Source organism: Acinonyx jubatus, chromosome C1 (assembly GCF_027475565.1).
Source record: "Acinonyx jubatus isolate Ajub_Pintada_27869175 chromosome C1, VMU_Ajub_asm_v1.0, whole genome shotgun sequence".
NCBI lineage: Eukaryota > Metazoa > Chordata > Mammalia > Carnivora > Felidae > Acinonyx > Acinonyx jubatus.
Genome location: NC_069381.1, coordinates 50,331,103 through 50,356,709, shown reverse-complemented (window position 1 = coordinate 50,356,709; position 25,607 = coordinate 50,331,103). Strand labels below are relative to the sequence as shown.

At 45.0% G+C, this 25,607-nt stretch overlaps 1 protein-coding gene across 4 annotated transcripts in view; it reads left to right on the top strand.

Annotated features, from left to right (window-relative positions):
• Positions 1-14,498, top strand: part of KANK4 (KN motif and ankyrin repeat domains 4) — a 72,814-nt gene extending 58,316 nt beyond the window's left edge. For all 4 annotated transcript variants that reach the window (XM_027059023.2, XM_027059021.2, XM_027059022.2 and 1 more), the window contains 4 exons: positions 156-375; positions 4,351-4,493; positions 8,074-8,274; positions 12,554-14,498. In XM_027059023.2, coding sequence (XP_026914824.2) covers positions 156-375; positions 4,351-4,493; positions 8,074-8,274; positions 12,554-12,658 — 669 coding nt within the window. In that variant the 3' untranslated portion in view covers positions 12,659-14,498. The remainder of the gene's footprint in view (positions 1-155; positions 376-4,350; positions 4,494-8,073; positions 8,275-12,553) is intronic.
• The last annotated feature ends 11,109 nt before the right edge of the window (positions 14,499-25,607 follow it).

The following is a 25,607-nucleotide window of genomic DNA, read 5'->3' as shown; positions in this document are numbered from 1 at the left end:
TGATCCCTCCAGGAATAAGTCACATGGAGTTACAGGGAGCTGAAGGGACAGCCGTGAAGCATCCAAAGCTGACTTTTCCTAGTGGAAAGGAACACCCCAGCTGGAGCACCCCAGGCCAGGTAATCTCCTGGAACTGGAATCTGTTGGTATTTCAGAGGCAGAGCTTGAACACCATCAGTCAAGAGTGGTTCCGCATCTCCAGCCGGAAGTCGTCTAGCCCTGCTGTGGTGGCGGCCTACCTCCGTGGGGTCCAGCCCCACTCCCCACACTTCCTGAAGCTGCTTGTGAACATGGCAGATGGCAATGGGAACACGGCTCTTCACTATAGCGTGTCTCACTCCAACTTCTCTGTGGTGAAGCTGCTGCTGGAGACAGGTCAGAAACAGGTGCATCTGCACAGCCCAGGTCCCTCTTTGAAGGGCAACTTTTGTAGCCACTTCCTTCCAGGGAGGTGATGCTTCACTGTCCTGAGTTCCTCCTGTATTCTAGGAAGTGGACTAGACCACCGTGCCTTTGTTATGTCACTTATTCTTCACAACGCTCTTGTGATGTAGGTATTACTACCCTCACATTGCTGTGTGGGACAACATCAAGTGGCCTAGGAGTGATGGCGTGGACAGGTGGGTGATGGGGCTGACTGAAGGCATGTCCAGGTCCCGTGTCATCTAGGAGTTCAGGAAGGCTGTATGTGGGATATCTAGGAGAGTATCTATAGGAGATTTAACACCCCAAATGATCCTCCGCAGAGTAGGCCCTCTACTAAGCCCCTGGCAAATGAGGTCTCACTTAATCCTCATAACTCCTGTCAATAGGGATGATTACTCCGATTTTTTATAAGTGATGCAAGTGATGCTCAGAAAAATCAATAGGCTTTTGCGTGATCCCAAGATCACATAATGACTAAGTGTGCTGCTGGGGTTTAAAATTGATACCACTGACTTGTTCTTCCCATTCCTGGCATCCAGGAATTAGAGCACATGCTAGATCTGTAAATCTTATGTAGGAGGCTAGAGGAGGAGTTTAAGTGGGCATCGGGGAGTCTCAGTTCTAGATCCAACAGCTTTCCCCCAACTTGGATCTTATCCACCCTGCCTTAAATTCCTCCCACGGCTTTCCATGTCTCTTAAGATGAAAGGCAACTTCCTCAGCCTGGCCTTCAGAAATCCAAGAAGGTCTGACTCCTGCCTGCATTTGCTCCCTCAGCCACCACCATGCATTCTCTTTCCATCCACTCCAATCAGATGGCCTCAAACTCACCATGCTCATTCCCTCCTTTTCTCTTTCTATCTGAACCCTTTTCCCTAAAACCCTTCTCATGACTGGCTCCTTCTCATCATTCCAATACTCCAAAGTTCCCTTAAGAAGCCTTGAAACTTTTTACTGGAATGAATAGGTGATGGACCTAATGACAGCCTAAAATTCTTTCCGCTTTCCACATCATCAGAGGAAGATAAAGTCCCAACTCGACATTGAGCCAATTTTACTAGATTTCAGTTCTTCATGGATTCATGGATACCACAAAAAGGGTAGCTCAACTGAGAAAGGCACATAATTCAATGGAACATGCCCCTGTGCGTGAAGAATCCAAAGACTGGAAATGTAGAGCCCTCATCTTCAAGTAGCTCAGACTTGCAGCCTGTTAGAAGTTCTCCAGGTGGGCCAGGCCAGAGAACAGACGCCCTAAGCTTTGGTTGTTGTGCACTTCTGCTGGTGTGGACTGAGAATCCATTCAGTTCTCACCAACCCTAAAGTGATCTGGAAGCTTTCTGTTTAACATACTGATAGAGCTAAATAGCTGTAAGCACAAAGAATGAAGATTTGCTGGAGAACGGGCTGAAGGTACCATTACTTTCTCTCAATGTAGAAGGGCTGTTGAAGAGGACAGACCAGTCACACTCCGAAACTTAGGCTCCCATCCCAGGCAGTTGTGAAGCATCCAGAAAGCACACTACAAACCATAAGGGGCTACACTGAAGTGACTCGCCATTTTTGAGAATGGAGCCAATGGGTGCACCTCTACCACCTTAGTCCTTTGTGATGCTTTTTTTTTTTATTTTTTTTTTATTTTTTTAGTATTTATTCATTTTTGAGAGACAGAGAGAGAGAGAGAGAGAATGAGCATTAGCAGGGGAGGGGCAGAGAGAGAGGGAGACACAGAATCCGAAGCAGGCTCCAGGCTCTGAGCTGTCAGCACAGAGCCCGACGTGGGGCTTGAACTGACGAACCATGAGATCATGACCTGAGCTGCAGTCAGACACTTAACCGACTAAGCTACCCAGGCACCCCATGTGATCCATCCTTTATTTTGCCAGAACGCCGCTGCAGGGGAGAAAGCTTGTTGAACTGGAGCGTGCTCAGTCATGAGTCTTTCTTCTTGACTCCAGAGAGGGTTGACTTTACTCCCTAGGGGCTGCTCAGAAGAATTTGCTGTGAAAGCCCTGGGTGAAGCCCCTTTCTGAATCCCTGAGGAGGAGTCAGTCCTTACTCTGCTGAGCTACAAGTCATGTTCCTGAAGAGAGTAAAGAGAACTGTAACCTGAGAACTGTTTACACCTCTTAAAAGCAAACACAAGATAGTCAAGAGGTAAAAATAAAAAAGTCATTAACAAGGCAATGCAGATATTCCCATCTTTATCAAGGCAAAGTTGTGAGGCAATGTGTGGAGTTAGATTCAGCTTTCATAGCCCCGCTGGTCATGACAGTGGTCAGAGGGGCTTACTGATAATAAATGGACCAGACTCATTTTTTTGTATCCACTGGCATCCTGGCATCACAATGGCACATTTCTGAAAAATTGTTTGAGGTGGGGTGGAGCGAATGTCAAACAAATATTGTTTTTTTACCCCAAGTACAGAACTTGTAAATAAGTCACCCTAATTGGCATTTTTTCATAAACCATATCTGTTACAATGAATAGCTAAGTCTTCATGAGCAAGTAGCAAGGATACAGAAATAAGAATACTATACTAGTGAAACAGTAAGTGCTTACTGACTGTTTACAATGTGCTAGGTACTGTTCTAAGTTCTTTTGATATATTAACTCATTAAATTTCATGGTAACCCCATAGGTTCTATTATTATCCCCATTCTACAGAGGAAATGCTAAGAAAAACTAAATGACTTGATCTATAGAGATAGTTTTTTTATTGTCCAAAAGAGATACATAGCTTTTTTGGATAAGCAACAGTATGGGAAAGATTTTGTTTTCCACATGGTATTGCCCTTAGGAAGTGGGACTGTGGGCCATCTGGATGGCTCAGTCGGTGAAGCGTCTGACTTCGGCTCAGGTCATGATCTCACAGTTCATGAGTTCAAGCCTCACGTCAGGCTCTCTGTTGACAGCTCAGAGCCTGGAGCCTGCTTCAGATTCTGTGTCTCCCTCTCTCTCTCTGCCCCTTCCCCACTCATTCTCATTTTCTCTCTCTCTATCTCTCCCTCTTTCTCTCAAAAATAAATAAACATTTAAAAAAATTTATAAAATAAATAAAAAAAAAGAAGTGGGATCATTTATACAATAGGTAAGAAGCTGATAACCTATGTCACCTTTGGTGCAGCGAGATATGAACGCATACCCCCAGGGTTACAAAGCAGATATTTCCTTTGAGTTCTCAACTAATACTTTATTTAAGTATTTAAATATTTAAAATGTGCTATTTTTCATTCTACTTTGAAATGTATATTCTTAATTGCTTTAACCCAAATGTGTATGGAGGCCTCCCCCCTCCCCGATTTTTCAAATAAGATGCTTATTCCTGGAAAGATTTCCTGTGGCGTTTTTCATGCCACCTGGTACGCTGCCCAACATATCACTAGGCCTTTGGAAAAGACATGAAAACGCTGCCACCAACTTAAGAGTTGTACACAGACCTAGAGTAAAGCCTAAAATGACAGTTGTAGGTGATGGGTGGCCAGGTGAGCGGTGGGTGAGAGCCAGACTTACCTGAGCTCTGGTCTCATTTCATCTTCACTCAGGCAGTTCATGAAGCTTCACTGACCTTCAGTATCCTCATCTGTAAAATGGGAATCATGTCATGTGCTCTGCTTTAGGAAACAGTCCTGGTCATTTTACCCCTTGGCCATCTCTGACTCTACTACCTTGTTGGACCTTTCTTGCTGAGTAGCTTCAGAAAACTTGTAAAGAAAACTAGCCACTTTTAAAGGCTGCTAAAAATGTAAACACTGACTCCACCACTGGGAAAAGATCGCTCTGCTCCATGGCCTTTTAACTAGCAGGGAGTGCCCTGTTGAACTGTGCTCTGCTAAAGCAGAAGCTCACTCCTGCCCCCTCCCGCGCCCCCACCCCCCCCCCCAAACCCGGGAGCTATCCCAGTGCCTACTGCTCCCCCTGCAGGTGTCTGCAATGTTGACCATCAGAACAAAGCCGGCTACACTGCCGTGATGATCACTCCCTTGGCTTCTGCAGAGACCGACGAAGACATGGCTGTCGTCTGGAAGCTCTTAAGAGAAGGAAATGTGAACATCCAAGCTACTCAGGTAAGAGGTGTGAACATGATCCCCTCTTTAATAAATATGGGTACCTCTCAGCTTTATTCTGCCAGTGGGGTGAAAAATTGTATGTAGATCCCTGTAGAGTTTTTAACCCAAGAAGGCTGGGCCCTCCAAATGGCATCCGTCCAAAGCCTGTACATTTGGTTTCCTCAAAAGCTTCTGAGACCCAGACAGGCTAGGACAGAGGTCAGTGAGCTTGTAATCTGTGTCCTGGTCTGAAACTGGGCAAAGTCCATCTGGACCAGACTTCTTGAACAGTTAGCACCAGCAGGACATGAAAATGCTGAAAGGCATTTGTTGGTTGTGTAGAAAGCCTCTGCAGGTGATGATCAACCTCCATCATGAATTAGAAAGCAGTTCAAAGGGTTAGCATGTCTCTGTTTAGCTTCTGGGCCCCTCTACTTGAGAGGATAGCATAGGGGCATGGTCCTTAGCCTGAAGGGCTTTGAGTTAGACAAGGCTCCATATGGAACAATGGGAACTCCTCAAAAGACCACTTACCCATCTTTGACCAATATGAGAACAACAGAATGCATGCAACTCTCTTTCCCCCCAGAGTGATCAGAGATGTAGCTTAACTATCAAGAACTGTGAAGGGTCTGAGATTGTACTCTACTTTAATGCTAACAAGTTAGCATGCTACAGTGTCATGGACGCTGGCAGAAGACATGAAACTCCTGTGCCAGAGATGGACAGTGTATTGCTCACTGCAGGAAGAGTAGCCATGGCATCGGTATTTATACCAGTTCCCTGAGCCCCAATACCCAATTCCCACAGGTGTGAGGAGGGTCAGATCCCTGTACATGGAGTAGGTTGTATTACTGGAAAGGAACCCTGAGCTTAGGGAACCTGAATCTTTTATATTGGATAGTGAGTATGTTTGCCCTTTGTTTTGGAGAAGACGCTATCTCTTTCTTCCAAGGCTGTTCACTATACAATCATCTTTAAAAAGACAGTCTAGGGGTGCTTGGATGGCTCAGTCAGTTAAGCATTTGACTCTTGATCTCAGCTCAGGTCTGGATCTCAGGGTTGTGACTTCAAGGCCTGCACTGGGCTCCACGCTGGGTGTGGAGCCTACTTAAAAAATAAAATAAAGCAAAAAATAAAAAGACAGTCTAGAACAACAGAGCAGATAGTGTCTCACTCACAAAGTATGCAAAAAACTTAGAGACCCATAAGAAAGTGCCTCCCAACAATATATTTAACTCCCTTGTCCCCCCCACCCACAGAAAGTGACTGCGGACAGTAGCCTACCCAGATAGCAAAGTCACTTTGCACACTTTATCTAATAGTGATCCTATTGATGGCAAGGAACAGACATTTGTAGATCACTTTCTGTTTTTCAAAGTATTTTCACCTAGAGCTCCTACCCCATGGGATTTAATAAAGCTGCTTTCATTTTAAAATGTTTGCCATAAATATGTTAATTTTTTTCTGAATTGGCCCTCTTTTAAGAAGGGATGCTCATCAAAATCAAAATCAATGCCCTTTTTTTTAAAGATGCTCTAGGAGGGCATGGGTCTCATCCCAGGTTGCTAAGGAGGGAAAGGAATTCATAGATGCCACTGCTCCCTTCAGCTCCCTCCAGGGCTTTTACATATTTCAGCTGCATATGAGCTGCAGGTACCAGGTAAATAGTGAATTAGGAGGCTGGGAGTCTCCTAGGCTAAGCTGTTTATTTCTCTTTGTATCTCCAGGATCAGCACCGTGCCTGGCATATAGCAGCACTCTGTAAATATCGTTGAATTAAATTGTATTGAACTGGACCAGGAGGGAGGTGAGGAAGGCAGGGGCCCCAAGCCAGGCATAGGGACAGAAAAGAGGACAATCTACACAAGTCATCTGGCTTTAATACCACTTGGAGAGAGGGGTCTCGATGGAAATCTCCTGATCTAGTTAGGCCAGTAAAGAAAGAACCATTACTTCAGGGCTGAGTATAAGCAAACCAAAAGGCAAACAAGGCTTCTCTGGAAAGATCTATCTGGGTGCCAGAGAAATGGAGAACCAGGATACCTAAGAATACAATCCCACATACTGGGTATTTGTCACACATTATCGCTCATGCTCATAACAACAATAATAGCTAACACATGCACAGCACTTGTTAAGCACATGAGTCTCAGAACAGCCCCATGAGGCAGGTAATATTGTTGAGCATTCCCATTTCACTAGATCAGGAGAAGCCATTGAGAGGTTAACTCAATTCACATAGATAATAGTTAACTCAATTCACATAGATAATAAGTGACACAGCCAGGATTTTCCTGATTGCAAACCTCCTTTCTTTTCTCTAAGTCCCAAAGTTCTGGGCAGGGAAGCATAATCCATCAGTGACCACAGACCGGCCCTTAATCAGTGAGCAAACATATCAGCAAACATGTCCTCAGCACTTTTTACACGTAGGACTGGTGCTGAGAGCCACAGGGATCTGAAAGGAGGGAAAACATAGTCCTTGCCTCATTCTTGCAACCTTAAAAAAGCCTGGTGTCCAGTGAGAGACAAGCCTGACCTACCTGGAACCCAGGAGAACCATAAGGGAAAAATATAATCAGGTCATTTAATAGGACTATGTACATAAAGGAAAATCTATGAGAAATAAGTGGCCCATTTATAATCAGCAAAATTGCTACCATACGTTGTTCTATTTACACCCTTTATTTCACTGGATTCCCACAAAAGCCCTGTGAGGTACACAGGACAGATTATTATGATAATTTTTAAGAAAAGAAAAAGGCAAGATTCAGGGAATACAAGTGATGGGGCCAGAGTCACACACTAGGAAATAGGAGAACCAGGGCTTGGACTCACTTTCTGACTCGAGGCCACTGCCACATGCACTAATGATTACAGGGATGTGAACAGTTGTCAATGCCAGGGTACTTGGCTGGCTCAAGTCAGAAGAGTATGCAACTCTTGATCTTGGGGTTGTGAGTTGGAGCCCCATGTTGGATGTAGAGATTATTTAAATAAGTAAAAAAACCCAAAAAACCTGAAAAGAAAGTTCAAATGGTGATAGATTAGCAATGACCATAGGACCATGCGGGCAGAGATCTTGTCAAGACAAGAGGGTTCTAGGTATCACTGAACTGAACATACCAGGGGTGTTCTGAGTAGACCAAGGCTTCCTGCAGGAAGTTAGGCCAGGGCAGAGAGTAAAAAGCCACAGTACAGAAGCATTCAACCCTTCATTTACTCTATCATTCCATGTTTATCGGCATGTACTTGGTGCCAGGCACTGGGGAGACAGAGATGAAAAAGGCTTAGTCCCTGCCATCAAAAATTTCACAGTCCATGAGACGGAGAGAGATTGACAGGTTGCAATACCAAGTGGTAAGTGCTGTGTTATGTATCCCGTGCCTGGGGTGTTAGCAGAGGGCTCTAGAGAGGATGTGGCATTTGACTAGTGTTTTGGCAAAGCAGAAATTTGCCAGGTGGAGAAGAATGTGTCCATTACCAGGGGCAGGAGGAGATTCAGATTCAATGGTCATTTTCTGGAACCTTCTTGCCCAAGCATACCCAGGCTGGAGAGGGGATCCTCACCATTCCCCTGTGCTCTGTGTGGCAGGGAGGCCAGACTGCCCTGATGCTGGGAGTCAGCCATGACAGGGAGGACATGGTCCAGGCATTGCTCAACTGCCAGGCAGATGTCAACCTGCAGGACCACGAGGGATCGTCGGCCCTCATGCTGGCCTGTCACCACGGCAACGCTGACATGGTACGGCTGCTCCTGGCACACCCGGCCTGTGACAGCAGCCTGACTGACAAGGTGAGACTTCCAGGCAATTAACAAGTAGGTGTTTCACTTCCCTTCCCGAAAAGTGCCTGCCCAGCCAGTAGAATTCAAGGAAGCACATGTCAGAAGCAATGGAATCAACCTCATAGCGCTGTTGTGGGACTTAAATGAGATGATCTGTAGTAAATGTGGGGAGCCTTGGAGCTGGGAACCCCCAAATCCTAACCTTTCACACCATCCTGAGGAAATGTGCCCAGGCCTGGCCTTGGCCCTGAACTGGTCACAGCAACAACCACATTTGGGCTTTGGAGCAGCACCTTGGACAAGGGAGCTTTGCTACCCATGGGGACTTGAAAGGCTGGGGAGGAACCAAGTGCAAATTATGTCTACTCTCTGACAGTGATACACCTTACAGGGTGGTGCATATCATCAACCGGCCGGCTCGAGGTCACATTGCCAGGCACATGCTTCTTAAATAAACGTCTTTGTAAGGTGATGGCGATGATGATCACAAGGATGATGGTGGTGACGGCTGGTGTGATAACAATGATGGTGGCCGGCATGTCTCTAGGGCTTGCGCAGTGCCCAGTACTGCACTAAGCATTTACCGAGGATCACGTTATTGAAACCCCACAACAACCTTATGAGGTTTGTCTCTGCTGACGCCACCCATTTGCTTGTCAGGAAACAGAGGCACTGAGTGGTTAAGTAACATACCCCAAATCACACAGCTAGTGCAACCCAGCTCCATCAAACTCCTTAGAGTACTGTCAGGAGCCAAACCCTTTCCATGCGTTATCTCACTAATCCTCTCGATAATCTAGTGACGTGGATACTTTGATCCCCATTTTCACTGATAAAGAAACAGAGGCTTAGAGAGTTTATGTAGCTGTCATAAGGTCACAAGCTTCTGGTTCTTGGAGGAAGGACTCAAGCCCAAGTTCGACTTCAGTGTCCTTATTGTTGGAACTATAATGCTTTACACAGAGTTGTCTATACTTTCTTAACACCCACAGTTTGAAGGGAAAAAGGCCTGGAAAGGGGAAGAGTCCCTCCCCTGCCCAAGGACAGCCCCCCTCACTGGGCCACATCTGAACTACCTGAGATTGTTCCATCAGTGACTCAAGCTGCTGGGTCCCTCACACCACACCCAAGAAGCTCACACCCTGGTCCAGTGTCTTTAGGTCCCATGAGCCCCAACTCTACCCTACTTGTGGCCCACTCACCTGCTCCCTGCTTGGGTCACACCCCAATTTCTCAAAGGTGACTTGGGTGAGACATTTCATAGGGACAAGGGGACTGCTGACTGAGGTCCTACCAAGCACCAAGCCCTGTTCCTCCAGGTTTACCCTGAAGGGTGGGTCCAGCCCTTGTCATGGTCACCATACTGTTTCAATGGGCACATATCCTATGGAGACTTAGACGCAGGTTTGGATGACTTAATAATTTCCTTGGAAAACTGAGAGATAATTCATGTCCTAAAATCAGTTTCTCTTATCCTACCACCATTTAAAGGTTGATATAAATGTGGAACCCCCAGAATAGCCAGCAAGCACTTTCTCTAGGTTTAGAAGGTAATTTGAGAAATTGGTCACCCAGCCTCTTGGGGGCTGATCAAGAGATGAGGAAGAGGAGGTGGTGAGGACTGGTCTCTGGATCCCGAGGCTTACCCTTTGAAGGGCTTACTCTGGCAATGGGTGCCTCCAAAGCACCCATCAAGTTGAAAGCTTCTTTTAAGGCAGAGACTATACCTTGCTCATTTTTGCCTGATACATAGTAGGTTCTGTCATATCGAAAGACAACCCAACTACCACCACACACACACACACACACACACACACGTGTGCTGGCTGCCTGAGCCCATCCCATTTCTTCAGGCCTCCAGTGTTGCCCAGCAGGAACTTGCCAAGCCAGGTTCCCACTAGAGCTACACACTGTTGCCTTGTTCCCAGGGCTCTGGCAGAGGCATTTGAGGGATTCACCCACACCAGGTGGTCTCACTGGCCACACTTTCTGAGCTGAATTGGGTCCCTCACTCTCCAGGTCTGCAAGTGAGAAGCCCACAGATACAGGCTGTCATCTCCAGATGGGCCCTCTTCAAAGGCGCATGGGTCCCCTGGGACTGGCCCATGGCTCTTTCCCATAATAACAGTAATCACACCATCTTTGTGCTTACAGAGAACCTCAGGGTTGACAGTGCCACAATGAAAACCAGAGCACAGGGCCTACAAAAACCCAGGTGCCTCTCTTCAAGCGAAACTACGCAGGTGCTTTAGAAAACCCCCCCTGCTTAAAATCTTTGCTTTGCTCCCGACTCGCCCAACCTAGGAACATACTCATTAGGAGTTAGGCTGCTCAGGCTCTTCATCAACTTGAAATGAATACCTCTCGGTTATTGTCCAGCATTCCCTCTTTCAGCAGTGCTTACTGGGTGCAGACCAAAGGGCAGGCACTGAGCCAGGTGCTGGGATATTCTTTCTGGGCCAGTAGCCACAGGTCAGATCTAGAGTCTGACCTGACGGAGAAAGATTTATCAAATGGCGCCAGATACCAACTTACAAATGGTGGTAAAAGGAAGGTACAGTCATGAGGCCTTTTCAGAGAAAGAAGCTGTTATGTTTTGTGAAGCCATGAACATCCTTCGGGGTCCTGCTGAAATGCCACTTCCTTCCTCTGCTTTCCCCATCCCTACACACACACACACACACACACACACACACACACACACACACACATCATATACACACAGAGCACCATCCTCTTCTCTGATCTCACTGTGTTCCTTGTTTGGCTCTTTGCCATGCATTATAGTGACTTACAGGTGTGTGGAGCCCTGATGGGAGCTGGACTCCATCCTGGTGAAGACTGAAGAGCTTTAGGCTGAGGGTGAACACCTCCCACCTGCTTCCAGGGATTTTCACATTTTAGGAAGTAATTCCACCCATATACAATAGAGCAGAGAACAGTCCAGTGGGATCTTGGGTGCCCCCCCCAATATGCTAAATCCATGAGTATTTACGAAGCAGAGTATAAAAACATTCACACTAACTGGGCTACATAAGGGTCACAGATAGCCTCACATTGGGTTTTGCCTCCTAATTCACTTGGAGGCAAATGAATTACCATAAAAGTGGTTTGGGAGCTATTGAGATTTCAGAATTCCAGAATGGGATTGAGCCATTCATACAAGAACATGGCTGCCATTGCAGAGCTTAGCATCCACTGCATTGAGTTGGCCTTCCCCGCCACTCTCTGTAGAGAATGGCCCATGTTGTTGGCTGAGAGCCCTTCTGAATACAGCTTCTTTACAGAGTGGGCCTGGCAGCTTCCTGCATTATTGCAGCAGTGTAAAAAGCACTGTGGTATCATGTATCAGGTGTAAAAATGGGTATGTCCTTTTATGCTGTAAGCCCACTTCTCTAAGAGTTGGTCCTTAAGAAACAGGTAGAATTGGGGAAATACTGTCTGCACTATATTTATAGTGGTGAAGACCTAGAAATGTAAGTCTCCAATAGAAAGGAAACAGTTCATTAACTTATGCAATATTAACACAGCCAATAAGAAAAATTTTAAGAAGAGGGAAAAATCTTGTAGTGTGCCATGGTATGTTAAAAATAAAAGCAGACTTGGGGGGTGCCTGGGTGGCTCAGTCAGTTAAGCATCTGACTTCAGCTTGGGTCATAATCTCTCAGGTCCTGAGTGAGAACCCTGCATCAGGCTCTGTGCTGACAGAGCAGAGCCTGCTTGGGATTCTGTCTGTCTGTCTGTCTGTCTGTCTGTCTCTCTCTCTCTCTCTCTCTGCCCCTCCTCCACACACTCTATCTCAAAAATAAATAAACATTTAAACAATAAAGTAAAACGAAAGCAGATTCAAAATTGATATATACTATCATTCTTCTATGTAAAAACCAACGACAAATTTGCACAGGAGAAAAGACTGGAGGGAAACATACCAAAATGCTAACTTTCATTAAGGTCTGGGCAATGGAAAAATGGAAGAGTTATTTTCTTTCCTCTATTTTCCAATTTAAAAAAGAAGTATTAAAAACCACGTAGGAAAACAAGCAAACAAACCGTGTGACACTTCTTATTTCCATCAGCACAGATTTTCCAGAAGTGAATGATGTTTCCGTGGAAGGGGACCCATTTTTCGTGAGCCTCATGCCATTCTAATCTCCACCTCTCCTAGGGTCACTGGATGCTTGGAATAGACTTCAATGCCCCATGCCTACCCGGTCCTTCCAACTCACCTTTCTCTGGGGCAGGAAGAAGACACGATAAAATTGTTTCTCCTTTTCTTTCTTCCCTGTAGGCTGGCCGAACAGCTCTGTCCATCGTTCTGAAATCACCCGCCCATGTGGAAATTGCAGGGCTTCTGCGGGCCCACGCAGAGCAGGGCAGGTCCCTGGGGCCGTAGGGGCTACAGAAGAATTGGCAGCTGGGAACAAAAGACTCCTTCTCTGGACTCCTTCTTAGCCCTTGGAGAGGGCATGGGTCAAAGCCAGAGGGCCGCCCTTCAAGAGAAGAAACTATGTCAAATATGCACATACATTCCTGTTATATAATTCTGCTCATTAGAACGCTTTGTAGTTTTTGCCTTAGGCCAAGCCCCAAAACTACGCAGGCTGCAGAGCAGGGTATAAGGTGCAGGGTGCATTGGTGTTGTCTAAAAATCCCCAACATCTTCAGCCTTGAATTCCTCGTGACTCTATCCTTTGTAGCACCATGTAGTGAGCAGACAGGCAGGAGCACATTAGCAAAGCAATACTTTTTACATGGAATTTTAAAGTGCACCATCTTTTTTGTTTTTTAATCAGTTACATGAATATGTCTCATTGAATATGCATGTCTAGAGAGGATTGGGCGGGGAGGGGAGGGGGGGGCGTGGGGGGGAGGTGGATTTAAGCAGCCACCCTGGCAATCATTCTCTAGAGGACCCTAGGAGAATCACCATACTGACAGCTGAAACTGAACAAACCCCATCTGGGGCCTTTGTTTGGCTAGGGTTGATAGAGAAATCTTAAATTCAGGCAAAGTAGAAAGAGCATATTGGTATCAATGCCAGGTATACAGTCTTGACCATTTCTGAGTCATTAAGTGGCCCCAATTTGTGCCAGGGAAATTGGAATTAATTAGGAAATCCAATCCAGTGAAGCACACCACATGTATTTAGGCAGAGTCTAGTTACATCAGCTATTCTGAATCTATGAAAGAAACAAATAGGAATGAGCATCCTCCTGGGGACAGGCTGTTGTCATCTAGAAGCCACCACATTACCTCTAGAGCCATATCCATGGCCTCATGGGAGTCCTGGCTCCTTTCCCCTCATAGACCTTGAGTGAACTCTGAGCCCTCATGAGGCGCTGAGGTTTCTGAGGCTCCTGGTTGCAAAACCTGTCACTTTGGACTGCAGCAGGAGTGTGGGAGCTGAGCAGGGCATGGCCCTCTCTGGGCTCACTCCTCTCTCCACTAGACAGACAGTTTTCTCTTAAACTTCCATAATCCCAGGGGCCCATATGTGCATGGCTTCTATTCAGTAACTCACACAAAGTTATCTATGAATTTGTTCTTAAAGTCTCCTATGCAAAAAAAAAAAAATCCTCTTTATATAAAAAGAAAAGACATCGAAGTTTGGTGAGCCTCACATTGGAATATCAAAACCTCTAGTTCTCATTTTGACTCATATGTCAATTTGCTTGGTGTCCCTTGGGAGAGTCATGAAACCTCCTTGAACCCTGGTTTCATCATCTCCCAAAAAGGAAATTATCATACAACCTATCTCCTGGGGGTGTCATACAAGGAACAGCTGATGGAAGTTTGGGAATCAAATTTGTAACCCATACTGACTGTCTACAGAAATGGCGCAGCAAACTTCTATACGCTGTTGGGATTCATGAGCATCTCAAAGTCCCAGAGCAGGACACTGATGTGTGACAGTGTTGCTCAGAGGTAGAGAGAATGGAGCAAATAATGAGCTAAAAATACTTTAAGTGGGTTTACGTTGACCTGAAAGCACATTTTAAGGGCAAAAACCCACCTTAAAAAAATGTTCCAGCCCAGTGCTTCTCAAACTTTGATATGCATACAATCACCTGCAGGTCTTGTTAGAATGAAGTAGGTCTGAGGGGAAGGGAGCTGAGAGTCTACATTTCTAACCAGTTCTCAGGGGATGCTGATATTCCTGGGCCACACCACACTTGGAGTATCAAGGCTCCGGCCTGGCCTGACTGTTTATATATTAAAATGCTGCCCCTCAATCTTTTGTCTCAAAGGTATTTCTTTGCATTTCTCTAGTCTTGGTTCTTGGAATTTGCACTGTGGGTCTTATTCGCTATTGAAGTTCTGCAGACAGCAGGAGGGGTTCCATGTCCTACGTTGCCAAGTTAGAGTCTATTTCCGTATCTCACATTAGGGTGGCAAATTTCATTTGGGTCACGTTACCTTTTAATGATCTCATTTGAGTCCAGCTATTAAGCACAGCTTATATACCAGAGAAGGGTTTGAAGCCATTGAATCACTATCCAAAAAGCTTTGTCCACCCTTTCTCAGATTTTTAGTATGTTTCTCCTCATCTTGAGTTTGGAATGTGAACACATGATCTCCCTCCTTATAACTATTCCATTCTATTGGAATGTCTGAGCCCAGAACATGGTGAGATTGAACAAGCACAGCCCGCTTCCCTGTCATTGTCTCTCAGTTCCAGAACTCATTCAACAAACATCTATTGAAACCAGCCAGGTACCTGACACTGTTCCTGGTGCTGGCTTTTATTTATGTATTTTAGTCATTTCAGCTTTATTATTCTTTTGTTGTTGAAGTACAATCGACATAAAATGTTTTATTAGTTTTAGGTATACAGTTTTTTACTTAATTAATTTTGTTTATTCTTATTTTTTTGTTTTTATTTTTGAGAGAGAGAGCATGAGCTGGGAAGGGACAGAGGAAGAGGGAGAGAGAGAATCTTAAGCAGGTTTTGTGCCCAGTGCAGAGCCCAAAGCAGGTCTCCATCTCACAATCATGAGCTCATGATCAGAGCCAAAATCAAGTCAGATGCTTAATCGACTGAGCCACCTAGGTGCTCCCAACATGTTAATTCTATACGTTACTCAGTGTTGACCACAGTGTAGTCACCATCTGCCACCATATGACATTATTACAATATTACGGACTACATTCCCTATGCTGTACTTTCCATCTCCGCGACTTATTTATTATATAACTATAAGTTTGTACCACTTAGTCCCCTTCATCTGTTTTGCCCATCCCTCCTCAACAGCATTCATCATCAGGGAAATGCAAGTCGAAGCCACAATGAGTTATTACACCAGTCAGAAGGGCTAGTAACAAAAAGACAAGTGTTGACAAGGATGTAGAGAAAAGGGAACCCTCAGGCTCTGTCGGTAGGAATATAAACTGGTGCAGCCATTATGGAAAATAATATGGAGATTTCTCAAAAAATTAAAAAGGAAATACTATATAATCCAGTAATTCCACTACTGCACATTTGCCCAAAGAAAACAAAAACATTAACTCAAAAAGATATATGCATTGGCACTGGCTTTAGTCACGTCTAAAAAAAAGGTATCTAAGGTCACCGTGATCCCAAACCCAGGTTTCCAAAAACATTAAGCCAAGTCTCCACTGATTAATAGATTGGTCAAATGTCTGACAGCACAGCCTCCAAGCAACATATATCAGCCTTACTGGGGACAGAAATTAAGCTCAGGCCTGGAGAGAGGCCCCTAGACACCTTAGCTTCCCTCACTGACTTCATGGAGCTTCCAACCTGCTTTTGGAAGACAGGACACATGCACCAACAGTAAGAAATAAGACCAGGAAATATAGTTTATTCTACAAATATTTCAGGAGTGCCCACTGTGTGCAGGCAGTGGGTTCACATTCGAGATACTGTAGTTCAGGTTTCCACTTAACCATCTACTTAGGAAAACAGAATGGTGAGAAGGAAGAAAGCCCAGAATACTACACGTCTTAAGAACTGCTCTTAGGAATTCAAGGAAGGCTTCCTGAAGGAAGAGGTATCTGAACTGAAAGATTAAATGGATTCAAGATTAATGGGGGGCATCTGGGTGGCTCAGTCAGGTAAGCATCCAACTTCGGCTCAGGTCATGATCTCACGGTTCATGGGTTCAAGCCCCGGGTTGGACTCTGTGCTGACAGCTCAGAATGTGAAGCCTGCTTTGGATTCTGTGTCTCCCTCTCTCTCTGCCCCTCCCTCACTCGCACTCTGTCTCTGTGTATCTCTAAAAAATAAACATTAAAAAAATAATTAATAAGTGGATGTTTGCCAAAAAAGGAAGAGAAGTGAGAAGTGAGGAGAGCCCAGAGTGCACCAGGCACAGATCAGCACTGCTGAGGCTGAAAGATGGGACTGCAGGCATGTGGGGACCTTCAAGCAGTTCAACAGGACTTTCATGTGGAGCTTGAGTGAGATGCTGAGATCAAAGGGTGGGTTCGGAAGAGAGGAGACTGACAATACATGAGGACAGATGATAAAGAGCTAAAGGGACTTTGTTCAAAAGGCAGTGGAGAGCTACTGAACAACAGATTGACAGCTAAGAAATTCATTTTTCTAACCCTCCTTTAACACATTTATCAGGTACCTCCCCTCATCCAAGCACTGTGTTTGGGGCTGGGGACATACTGGGCAAGTTAGATACAGAATTTAGTTTCGCAGGAAAGAAAGACAAACCGGTCATTCTGACACAGCATGATGCATGTTGCAACTGGGAAAGTACAAGGTGCTATGGGGACACATAGGTGGGACCCTCGGCCTCATCTGAGGGTGGGGAGGGGGCCCAAGAAAGCTTCCTGGAGTATTTAAGCTATCTGAAGTATGGGAAGGTAGAGCCATGCAGAGGAGCAGAGGAAGAAGCATGCATAAAACCTCAAGGTGAGAAAGAACCCTGATTTGGAGCATTAAAAGAACTTCAGGGTTCATGGAGTAAAAAAAAGAAAGAATTGCAAGATGAGGCCAGAGAAAAGGCCACTGTAACAAATTTGAACTTGGAGGCACTAGGAAAGCAGGAAGTGACACTCAGATTTACATTTTAGAAAAGCACTTCAGTTTTTGGGCAGAGTGACAATTATTCAATGAACATCTGTGGTCTACCTACTCTAGGTCCTAGGCTCCAGACTTAACGGTTTGGTGGAGGAAACAGACATAGGTTGATGACTGTGCAAAAGGATGCGTAGCGATGTCAGAACAGTGCTGTGGAGACTGACTGTGCCGGAAGGAGTTAAGGAAGCCTCACAGAAGAGGGGGCTTTTCTGCTAAGCCATAAGGATGTGTAGGAGTTTGGGCATTTTAGATAGAACAGCAGCCATAAAGATGTGGCATAGGAAAGAGCATGGCCTGTCTAGGCGATGGAAGGAATTCCAGAATGACTTCAGTTTGGGTTACACTATGGAAGTGCCCAGAGAGAAGATATAAGAAGGTCCGTAGACACATCCCACTTGTATGTTTGACATTAGGAATTTCAACTTGAGCCTGCAGCTTGAGAGGGAATCACAAACTCCTTTGAGAATCTGAAGCTGTCTTCAGAAAAATGCACATATGTGCAAAATTTGCATGTAAGTCCCAGGATTCAAAAATTGGCAGTTAAAATGTCACTGCTATAAGCAATAATAATAACAATAATTAATAAATAAATAAATAAATAAATAAATAAATAAATATTAAAAAAAATAAAATAAAATCTCACTGCTATAAGCAGTGGGGAGCTGGGTGTGATTTGCACTTGAGAATGATCACAGGGGGAAGCTGGAGAGAGACTGGAAGCAAGATCAATTAGAAGGTTCTTGGGAGATGCTAGGTATAAAGCTCTAAAAGCTTGGCCTGTGATGACATCAGTGGGGATAAAGAATAGGGCCCTATGAGAAAGGCATCAGGAGTGGGATGTGTCAGGATGTTCTGACAAACTGAATGGTGGAGAGCAGTCAAAAATGAGTGACAGGAAAATGGTGGTTCCATTGTCCCCAGTATCTACTCTTCCCCTCCTCGAGTAAAAGAATCCTCAAGTTTTATCTGGACACATCATCACCCAGAATACTCCATCTCCCAGCCTCCTTGCATCTTGATGTGGTCATGTAACTAAGTTCTGGCTAATGAGATGTAAGTAAAGGGATGTGTGCACACTCTGGCTCCTGCATTTAAAGGGAAGGGAAATACATTTCCCCCTTCCCACTGGCAGGACCATGCTGGTAATTCATCTTGATCCATAAAGCCATGTCCACAGTGACATCACCCAGCCCACAAGGCCTGGCAGAAGGGGAGGTCTTGCGTCACCCTGGGAGACTCCTGAACACAGGCTCTGTATCATAAGGTAGCCAGTCCTTAGGCAAGACAGTGCCTATGAACTGGTCCGGCATGGAAATATGGGCAGGACTAGGGAATGTTCTGAGAAATTTGAATAAAGAAACATGGAACAGCAGAGTTTCATGCAACAACAGTGAGTTATGGCTGTAGTATGGGAAGTAAAAAAAGACAGAGGCCATGAGGTGGAATGAGGCATAAGGAGAGAGAATCCACATGCACAGAGGTCAATATGGACTGTAAGTATGAGATACCAGGAGCTACGGGCTGAGAAAAGAAGGAGAACAAAGAAAAGGGTAAGTCTATCAGGTACATGCCTATGGACTACCTGCTAGGTGTCCCTTCCCATCTGGCATCCACATGACCATGGCAGGAGCTGTTGAGTTCCTACAAGAAAACCTGGCCTCTTGGCCGTTGAAGGATGGACACTGGCCATTACGTGGGCCAATTAGGCCCTCTCCCAGGAATTCTGGAGCTGGGATTTAGGAGATACAGTCTCCTGGTTGTCTCAGTTAACACCTGCAGATCTCAGAAGCTACTAGTGGCCAGGTGCAGCCCTGTGGATTGAGGAACAAAAGTGACTGACTCTTCAGCCAGAAAGACTGAAGTAAACAGACTTCTTGGCTTCCCCAGGGCAATCCCTGCTCCCTCCTGAAGACCCCAACAGATACCCACACTTCAATGCCATAGTTACCCTACTTGTTTCCTATGCCCAGTCTCCTCTCTGGCCTCTGTAGCATGGTGTCTGCAATCAGCTATCACAGGTGTTGAATTCCAGCTGGACTATTTGGTCACTCAGGCTCTTATTCTATAAACTGGGGATAATAGTTTCCCCTCTGTTCTTGTAAATGGTTAATTGAAGTATCCACATAGTGCTTGGCCCTTGTGGCAGAACTCAATACACAGTAGAGCACTTCCCCCTTCCCCTGGCCACTTCAACCTTTCCCCCTAGACCTAGCCTCATAAAAATGGCAGCTTGCCTTTGCTAATTACTTAGAACTACCCAGGCATCAGTCTTAAAGGTGTTATATGAAATCATCTATTCTTCACAATAATCCTGTGTGGGTATTGATATTATTCCTGTTGTACATATGAAGAAACCAAAGCACAGAGAGGTTATATAACTCTTCCAAGACCACACAGCTAGTAAATACAAGATCTGGGATTTCAAGCCAAGGAATTCTGGCTCAGTGATCATACACCATTGCCTGCCATATTTCCAGAGCGCTTCTGGCTTCCTTGCCAGTGACCCAGGCTGGGGAGGGGTGCCCAGAATCAGGGGGTAGACACAGCTGAGGAAACAAAGCTGCTGCAGGGAGCCAGCATTTAGTCAGTGGCTGACTTGCAGGTCCTACTGGGTGGCCCCAGGACAGAGTAGACCAACAGGCAGAGAGCTGGGGATCAGAACAGCTCAGGGGTGAGGATTCCCATGTATTCAGCATTCCTGGGGAAGAAAGCAGCCTTCTGCCCAGGAAGCAGATAGACTGAACCCCACACTGACTAAACTGCCCTTTCGTAGGTAATTCCTTACTGTTCCAAATCCATTCCTTTACTCTCATCCCCATCCTGGAGAGAGACAGGTCTGGACCAGAGGGAGCCCAGCCAGTGTCTGAGGGGGGTTGCACCTGCCTTCCTCCTGCCTCACTTCCCCCTCCCATACCCCACCCTGCTCCCATGCTCAGTGAAGACCAGGTAACAGCTCTGAGGCCTTTGCTCTGAAGCAAACAGAACCATCCCATTGTTCACTGGGAGGTAGGGGAGACATTCTCTAATCCCCTCTTGCCTTAGAAGTAACGAAATTTCCATTCTTCTCCAGAAGGGAAAACTACAGGAAGAAACTAGATGCCCTCCGCCACAATCCCAGCAGATCCAGAGCAGGACTGGGGTAAAGCTCAGATTCTGGTCTCCATTCCGCCTGCCTATGGAGTAGGATCACGCTGGTCTGTCTTCCACCCTTTAGTGGCTCAGAAGAGCAGGCCTGGCCCTGAGGGGGATGGGGGGGTGGGGGCTGAGGTTCTGAACACCAATCCTCATGTGTGTAGGGGGGTGGTTTCCCCACATCCAGGCAATTCTTGGGCACCAGCTGGGTGTCCTACCATTCAGCTCAACTCTGACACTACGCCCCTGGAGATAGCATCAGATTCCATAGATTAAAGGCTCCATCCTCCAAGACTGCCCCTTCACAATTCACACACCAGCCACAAACCCAGGCTGTCACCTGTGCTTCCTACACACTGGCTATAGATTAGAGGTTCCAGTGACCCCTCCTTGGGCTCAATTAATTTGCTAGAAGGGCTCACAGAACTCAGGGAAACATTTAACTTATTCCATTGTTAATAGTGACCAAGGCATGAGAGCTCCTGGCTCTGGAGGCCCCAAAGGTTTGTCCACTCTCAGCTGACAAAATCTAGAGAGACAAGTGCTGGTCAAATAAGAACGTTTATTCCAGTAAGACCAACACCAGGAAGACAGTGGACTAACACCCCAAGAACTGTCTTCAAGATGCTGAGAATACTTCTAAGTTTATGTAGGGAATATATGGAACAAAGATTGGTGGGTATATGCAGCTAAACAGCAAAGGTCGGGTTGATCACTGTCATGGGGTGAATTATGGGGGGTACGGTGGCATCAGAACAATCATTATTGCTTGGGGGGTTAGTTTTGGTGCCCATTACAGGATGTTTTGCCTGCTGGGTCCCTTGCTGAAGTTAACAGATAAGCAGGAGGGAAAAAAATAAGCGATTAAGAGGAACAGATTAAAGGCAAATGGAGTCAGTCAGGGCAATGACTGGGTCCTCCTTTGAATCCCCATGTCAAGTCACCATTCCATTTCAATGGAAGGAGAAGGGATGATGGTCATGTCTTCTGTAAACTACTTCCTGCTGATCAGGGATGACGTAGGGATGTCGGGATGGAAGACTTTGACAGGGTAAGAGACCTTTGTTTCTTGAGTTCCTTCTGAGATGGACAGCAATCTTCCATGGGGGTTCTCACCCACTTACACGCTGTGAGTCCTGACAAAAGTCGCTGTCTGGAGGTGCCTTCCTAATGCAGGTGTGATGAATCCGTGGCTTGACGCCTGCAAGTTTTGAAGTAGGGCTAGTTAGCATATCGTGAGGACCTGTCCATTTTTCAGTTAACTGATCTTCTGGTCCTTGGTTCTTCCAAGGTCCTTGGTTCTTTAGTAGGACCCACTCTCTTGGCTGAAAAAGGGGGCAGTGTCTGCTCAGGAAATGGTTTGATCTTAGAAAAGACGAACTCGTGTGTAGATGTCAAAATTTGATTCAGCTGCTGCACATATTATTTAATTCTATTTTCATGTTCTAGAAAGGGGAAAACACCCCTTTTACTCAAGTCGAAAACACCCCTTTTACTCAAGTCGAAAGGGTTTCGCATATATCGTCTCATAAGGGCTCAGTGGGAGCCCTACTTCCAGAGGCCACCCTTATACAGAGGATGGCAACAAGAAGTGGCTTTTCCCAAGTCAGGCCAGTCTCTTGGCACATTTTAGCAAGGGCTTTCTTTAAAGTATGGTTCATTTTTTTCTGTTTTACCTGTTGATGAGGTGGAGGGGAATGATTCCTAACCACAAATTGTTTAAGAAGTACTATTCTACATAATGTCATTGCACATAGCACATTGCATTTTATCTGTTTACGTCTCTCTTTCATACTAAGCTGTGGACTGAGGGCAAGTAGGGAGACTTCATATTTCTTCACCTTTTAATTCCCATTGTGTAGCTTCTGACCTGACAGAGTAGACAATAATAAACTGAATTAATATGTAGGCCCATGCTGGATCACCTAGGACTATGCACGGTGAACATAAGACCAAGGCCTTTGTCCTACTGGACCAGAAACGCTCTAACCCAAATCCCCTTTGTCCAAAGTCAGAATCAGTTCCAGAACTTGGGGAGAGGTTGGGATGACAGATGAGATTGTTACATGCTGCCTTCTTCAAAGGACCACCAGAGCTACATGTTGATACAACAAGGCTGAATTCCTTTTCTCAGTAAGACTTCATCTTAGTAGCATCCTAGAGAGGGGAGAGCCAAATGGGAAGTCTATGAGGTTTTGGAGTCTGGGTTAAGGCAATTCAGCAGGGTTTTTTTGTTTCTGGTTTGTTTTTAAAAGTTTATTTATTTATTTTGAGAGGGCACACATGCGAGTGGGGGAGGAGCAGAAAGAAAGAATCCCAAGCAGGCTCCTCGAGGTCACCACACACTGTGAGATCATGACCTGAGCCAAAATCAAGAGCTGGACTCTTAACCGACTGAGCCACTGAAGCACCCCCAACAGTTCTTTTAATAAAGCATTTGATTAGGAACACAATATGATAATTTAAGATTGGTGTCCATAGCAAGGAGAGCATTTTTAAGGTAAGGGGTTCAAAAAATCTTGGGAATTAAAATTGTCATTTGATTGAACAATTTAATGATCATTTAAATATTTTTTGGGGGGGGGGCACCTGGATGGCTCAGTCAGTTGAACATCCAATTCTTGATTTCAGCTCAGGTCATGATCTCATGGTTCATGAGATCGAGCACTGCTTTGGGCTCTGTGGACAGCAAGAAGCCCACTTGGGATTCTTTCTCTCATCTCTCTCTCTCTCTCTCTCTCTCTCTCTCTCTCTCTGCCCCTTCTCCCATTCATGCTCTTTCTCTCACAATAAATAAGTAAATAAACTTTAAAAAATAGGTTTTTTTAAAACTTTGAGGAATAAGTTATTTCAACTTTTATCTTCTGGGCCAGTTTCCTGAAATAGTTAATGTATATTGATGAAGACAGTGGAATGGGAACATCATATTAATGCAGACAGTGGCTGTGTGGGTGTAGAAGGTTTCAACTCTCAGGAGTCAGGTGGCCCAACTGAGGGAGAAGAGAGCCGGGGAGGTTCAGAGCTGATGTGCCCAGACACCTATCAGGTTCTCATCAGGATGCTATAAAATAATCCTGCAACAGGAAACTCTCATCCCTCATAACACGATTGATTTTTAGTCACTGGTCCCATTAGAAGCCATTTGGTCTTTCTCTTCCACCTTCCATCTCCCTCTGATGCTTGACTCCATCATTAGGCTGGAATAACTGCTTAAAATCTTCTCACCCGGAGCCTGCCATGGTTTGTGTGAGCATTTGCCAGTGGGCAAGTCACATATGACTGCACTGGTGACCTTTTCCATGCCCCTCCTGGTCTGTGTGCAGTCTGGAAGCAGGAGGCCTGCCCTGAAGCTTCCGAAGTGATTATGCTATTGCAGACATCAGGCAAAATGAGCAAGCCCCACAGGGGTGAGTACTGATGTGTGGTAGAAAGGTCAAGTAATGCAGCACACAGCCTCTGCTGGAGAGACACAGACGCATCTGGCCCAGACAAGGAGACCTAATCTAATTTCCAAACAGGAAGAACACAGTTCCCTGGGATGAAACACCAGGGCTGATATGCCTAGAAGCTTATTGGGAATGGGAGGTAGGGGATGACTAACATTTACTGAGGGCCCGTACAGCAGTTTTTACACAGCATTTCATGGAAAAGCTTAGCATATACACAATCTTTATCAATAGAATAGTATTTTCAATATCCTAGGAAAGAACTCGGTTTATAGGAAATCTATAGCAAACTTTCTCTCTGAAATGAGGGAAGCATTCCCTGTTTGTTTGTTTTTAATCCAGCTGCCCTCTCTTTGATATTATCCAAATGAAGGTACCGGTCGACAAGGTCGGCAATTTCTCCTGGATGTGTGCTACCCAGTAGGTGAGGTGGGAGCTGACCTCCCCCCAGCCTCAGCCACATCAACAATCCTCTCATCTCATTTGTTAATTGTGAATAAAATAAAAAGATCTGAAGGAGTGAAAAGCCCATTCTTTCTGGAACCTACATCCCATCAAGTGCCGCTCTGTGATACATATTTACTCATTTAGAATTGAGAATGAGGGGTTACTTAAAAAAAATAAATATTTGGGGCGCCTGGCTGGCTCAGTCAGTAGAGCATGGGACTCTTGATCTTTGGGTCATGAGTTCAAGCCCCACGATGGGCATAGAGTTTACTTTAAAAAAAAAATGTAGAATTGGAAATAAGGGAAGCCTTCTTTCCTTCCTTCACTCATTGTAGCTCTGTCACCTGCTTTTAGGACTCTGATCTCTCTGGTTCTCCTCCTTCAGACCTCCAACTCAGGCTTCTCTTTTTGCTTTGTTTTTGTTTAAAATGGAAAGTTTATTTGCTCAGTACACCAAATAGGATGCAAGGACGGTCATGACAAATATACAGAAACATGCAGATCAAAATAAAACTATAATTTAGTTTAAACGAAGGGAAACATATTAAAATGTTATGACAACATATTCCCAAGAGTTTTTTTTCTTCAGTTAATTTAACTATACATTTCAATAAAATAAAAGGTAATGGATTAAGGGGAAGTTAGCTTGTGAGTTTTTCTTAAAAATAAAACTCCAACTCTATCAATCCATGCCAGTTAAACACTATAGCTAAAATTTGCAAATAAATGCAAAAGGAGATGAAGGAGTTATTTACCTTTTGTGCTTGAATAATCCAGAGGAAAATGGTTACCACAACTACAGCAGGCAAACCGGTAAGACTGACCAAACTAGAACACAGCATTGTACTAAATTTCAGTCTCAAATCCTGCTAAATGCTCATCATTAGTATGGTATATTTTGATCCATGATATGCTTTAATACCTAGACAGATCCCAATCTGTCTAGGAAGCACATAGATATTACTGTTGCTTTGTTTGTTTTTAAATATATATACATATTTAAAAAGCCAGGTATACTTCCACATACAAAGGCAGGTTTTCCCCAGGAGGAATTTACAGGCAGTAGTCTGGGGTGCAACATGAGGCTGGGTCATGTTGCACCACCATGAGGTGCTGGGTCAAACTGAAGGAAGGAGTATTTTATCTTTTTTATTTTGTTTTATTTTTTGAAATGTTTATTTTTTTAGAGACAGAGAGAACATGCACATCAATGGGGGAGGGGCAGAGAGAGAGGGGAACAGAGGATCAGAAGCAGGCTCTGG